This window comes from Kryptolebias marmoratus, linkage group LG8 (assembly GCF_001649575.2).
Source record: "Kryptolebias marmoratus isolate JLee-2015 linkage group LG8, ASM164957v2, whole genome shotgun sequence".
In the NCBI taxonomy this organism is placed as follows: domain Eukaryota; kingdom Metazoa; phylum Chordata; class Actinopteri; order Cyprinodontiformes; family Rivulidae; genus Kryptolebias; species Kryptolebias marmoratus.
The window spans coordinates 1483499-1488056 of NC_051437.1; the positions used below are offsets into that span (position 1 = coordinate 1483499).

At 41.2% G+C, this 4558-nt stretch overlaps 1 protein-coding gene across 4 annotated transcripts in view; it reads right to left on the bottom strand.

Moving 5' to 3' along the window:
- Positions 1-2999: 2999 nt before the first annotated feature.
- Positions 3000-4558, bottom strand: part of LOC108232093 (myelin transcription factor 1-like) — a 44436-nt gene continuing 42877 nt past the window's right edge. For 3 of the 4 annotated variants that reach the window (XM_017409673.3, XM_017409670.3, XM_017409671.3), the window contains exon 23: positions 3000-4010. In XM_017409673.3, the coding sequence (XP_017265162.1) occupies positions 3867-4010 (144 nt within the window). In that variant the 3' untranslated portion in view covers positions 3000-3866. The remainder of the gene's footprint in view (positions 4011-4558) is intronic. The other variant, XM_017409672.3, reaches the window with a different exon arrangement.

Here is a 4558-nt window from a genome sequence, read left to right on the forward strand (position 1 = left end):
ACCAACATTCAAAAGTGACCAAAACATCAGCCAGAAAGCATAGGTACTGAGAAGTGGTCTGTGGTCCCCACCTGCAGAACCACTCCTTTATTGAGTGTCTTGCTAATTGCCAATAATTTCCACCTGTTGTCTATTCCATTTGCACAACAGCATGTGAAATTGATTGCCAATCAGTGTTGGTTCCTAAGTGGACAGTTTGATTTCACAGAAGTTTGATTTACTTGGAGTTATATTGTGTTGTTTAAGTGTTCCCTTTATTTTTTTTGAGCAGTGTAAGATGTTCTTAGTCCAAAACTTTGGCTTGAAAGGCAGCAGAACCAGTGGCGCAAAAAGTGGGTATGCACTATATGCAGCGCATAGGGGCGCGTGCTAGGAACAAAAAACATATACAGAACCCCTCCAACAGTAAAACATAATGAAAGAAAATTAATAGTGAAAAAACACATACACACACACATATATATATATATATATATATATATATATATATATATATATATATATATATATATATATATATATATGTATGTCTCCACTCACATCAAATTAAACTATGCAAAACTGAAATAATGCAAGTATGCATTACAGCCATCACTGCCAGAAGTCAGGCAAGAGGAACCTGGCTGTAGCTATACTTACATTCAAACCAGAATTTAGCTTTAAAGTGGTGAAGCTAGTTTTATTTTATCTTGAGTGTTTTCACGAAGGCAGTCGCATCCACCGGTGAAGTAAACTCTCTCGTGACACCTCCTCTAGTGATGCAGAGACGAGCTGGATGCAGCAGCCCAAACCGTACGTCCGGGACCTCTTTGAGCTGACGTCTCACGTCGTTAAAGGCTGCACGGACTTTTGCGGTCTGAGCGTTAAAATCAGGGAAGCAAGAAATTGTGGAATCCCTCACCTTTACCCGCTGCTGGGCTCTGGCACGTTGTAGGATATCGGCGCAGTCTGTGTAATAGTGTAAACGAGCTATTATGGGACGGGGGCACTCACCGGGCTTCAGCCTTGCCTGTAGAGACCTGTGTCCCTGGTCCACAATCGGCTCCTTCTCCAGGCCGAAGGCATCTTTAAGCAGGGTGGAAATCATGTCTGTGCCGACTGGGTTACACTCCTTTGATAGTCCTATGATTCTAATGTTGTTACGCCGGGATCTTGACTCCAAGTCCTCGCACTTACTGTCAAGAGCGAGGACCTAGGCCGACAACTTGTCCAAATTACACTTGAGTGAAACCACATCATCAGTGCATGAAGACAGCAGGCCCTCCATGTATGCAACAGTCACCCTTAATGCATCCACCTCCGACTTGATAGCCGCAGTGCTAGCATTTAGCTCGGTCTTCATGCCGTGCAGCTCCGACAATCTGAGTCCGATTGTGTGTCAGCGCAGTCTCCAATTCTGTCTTGAAAATGCCCACCATCTAAGTGCATTGAGGAGTTTAGCCTTAAAGTCAGGGGAATATACGTTCTGGGTCATGGAGGTTTCCTCCGGAGGCAGTCGTCTACTAGCCGAACCCCGCGGTGGGTCGGTCTCAGCAGGGTGAGGCTGGAATGCGGCCAGGGGACCAGGCCTTGCCACCGTAGTTGTCGAATTCTTTGTATTTTTGGGCTTTGGAGGCATCTTGAGCTGTAGTAGAGTTGTTGTAGGATTTAGAAGGCAGGCAAAGTACACAAAAATGCCCAGATGCACTTTATGGAGAAAACCATTTGCAGGACCTCCCTCTAACACGTCTTACTTCATCTGTCACAAAACCGGAAGTCCTCTGATTAAGTTTTAAATGTTATTCATATTGAAAAAGTGCATTAGCAAGATGTGTAATTTCTTTAAAGTTATTAGATAATACTTGTTTGACCATATGACTTAGAGAAGAACAGAGACAAGGGAGGAAGGAGACAGACATGAGGTCGGTGATCAGCTGCTGTAGAGGAGACCAGTGATGACATCAGGTAGGAATAATTAAACTAGTCCTTTTGGGAAAATTAGTGCAGGCAGACATGGCAAGTTAATCACCACAGAGGAGAAGGTGGAACAGAGAGGTGCAGATGATGATGAAGAGGGAGAGGAACAGAGAGGTCCAGATGATGATGAAGAGGGAGAGGAACAGAGAGGTCCAGATGATGATAAAGAGAGAGAGGAACAGAGAGGTGCAGAGGAGAGGGATGAGGTAAGGCCTTACTCAGAAGATCCATATGAATGGCCTTCACCACACGACATGGTGGATTCATTGAGGAAGTTCATGGTTGAGAATGGCCCACAGAAATATTCTAATGAGTTATATCCAAGATCAGGTGTTGTATCTTATAAGTCCATGAATAAATTTATATTTATACACTTAAACAGGGAAAAAAGACCGAAAAAAATAATGGGGGGGGGGGGTAATGTGTCTGCATACCTCTCAGAAAATAGGTAGTTGCCCCCCTTAGCAGAATCATATGCATTCCTTAAAGGCATGCTAGGCCTCTTACCTCTTGTTACTGACTCAAAGATAGGTTTCTCTGAGAGGTCTTGTCACACTTCAGGGCTCACTGGCCTCATCCTTTACTGAAAGCAGCACTGAAGTCCATTCATACCACTTCCTGGTTGATTAGGAGCTGTGACTGATTGGCCTGTTGTGATTGACTGAAGTTGAGGATGTGGATGGTGACTTCCAGCGATTTCTTTGCCAATCCAGGTCAAAATGACCACTATATTTAATTGCCCTTAGCAAGCACAACAATGGCTATATCTCAGTCAATTTAACAGATATCAAGCTAAAATTTAATCTGATAATAGCTGCAAGTTATTCACAACCCATATTCTGAGCCTGACATTGAACATTATCAGGTGAGATTGCATATAAAGTTCTTTTTAAGGTTTGAACAAAAAATTCAACTGTGTCATTTGTCATCATAAGATGATTTTAGTTTGAAACTCCGGCATAAAAGGCAGTGGGGAATATGCATTTCTTCAAGGAATGCTAGGCCTTTAATTACATAAAAAAAAAAATCAGTTAGGACAAATGTTCTGTGAGTTCACTTTTATTTCAGAAGCACCTTAAAGACTAATTGGTTTACAACCATAATCATCATCATCATCCTCATTATCACATAGACAATAAAAAATAAATATTCACCATCACTATGTTTCTCATCACCAAATAAATACCAAAAATGTGCACTTCTTTTTCCCTACTGTTTTGCCGTGTACTCAAAATAGTTTGGGGAAATAAAAAACAAAATCATAAAAATAAAAGCAGAAAATATCTTTACAAAATTATTTAAAAACTGTTCGTTACAAAATATTTGCACATAAAAAAATCCCAGTACTTTAAATAAATAATAAAACCTATAAAACAATTCATAGCTGACGTCTTAAAATAGTTCCTCTTTGTTCAGCAGTTCAGGGGAAATACTGACCCCCTTTGACTGATTATTGGTTCAAATGGTTTCTGATTTAAATAGAACTAAAAACATCATGGTTAATAAATAGTTCAGTTATTACAGCAGACGTGAGTTGGTTATTAAACCGACATTTGCACAAGACTTAAATAGTTTCACATCAATAGTAAAAATGAAGGTACAAAGTGGTTATGGAGGTGCAACAACACTATGTTGATGTAAAATCTTTTGAACATTATAGATTAAAGATGAGATATGTTATCTAACTAACTCAGACTGGTTACTGCATGCTGACTCATCCCTCCATCCACGTACAGTAACACTTTGAGTAACAACCACATGTCTGTTCTGACTGTCATACAGCAGCATGCAAACAGGAAACTAATGGAAAAACAGAGGAGGCAAATCTGGATCAGGGAATTTCATCACATACAATATCTAAAGGAAAAAGAAAGAAAGATTGGTGCTATTCCTGTCGGAGCTTCCAGCCTTCACACCTCGATGCCCTTCACTGCTTGGTTGATGGACTCCAGTAGAGCCCGGTTCTCAGGGTTTTGGTAGCAGTCTTTATTGGTAAACATGTGGGTCAGTGTGTCCACATAACTGTCAAAGTTCTGCTCTGACACTGGCTCCTGCTGAACACAAACAGATTGGTTAATAAAATATTAAACATATCCAGAACATTACTGTAAAAATGCTGAAAGATATTAATGCAGCTTCTGCCTGAAATAAGAGAAGCAAGCTCAATAATGCTGCTGTCAGTTCCTCAAACAGGAAGACAGAGACACAGTTTTCACATGGCAACAGTTTGTCTGGGACTTTTTTCTTAGTCTAAGTCAGGGGTGTCCAGTCCTGGTCCTGGAGGGCCTCCATCCTGCATGTTTTCCTTGTTTCTTTGCTCCAACACACCTGATTCAGTGCTTAAATGACCTCTTCATGTTCTGCAGAAGCCTGTTAATCACCTACTGATTGACACCTTGCACAAGGAGGGCAAGACACAAAGGGTCATCGCTAAAGAGGCTGGCTGTTCACAGAGCTCAGTGTCCAAGCACATTAATAGAGAGGCGAAGGGAAGGAAAAGATGTGGTCGAAAAAAGTGTACAAGCAAGACAGATAACCGCACCCTGGAGAGGATTGTGAAACAAAACCCATTCAAAAATGTGGGGGAGATTCACAAAGAGTG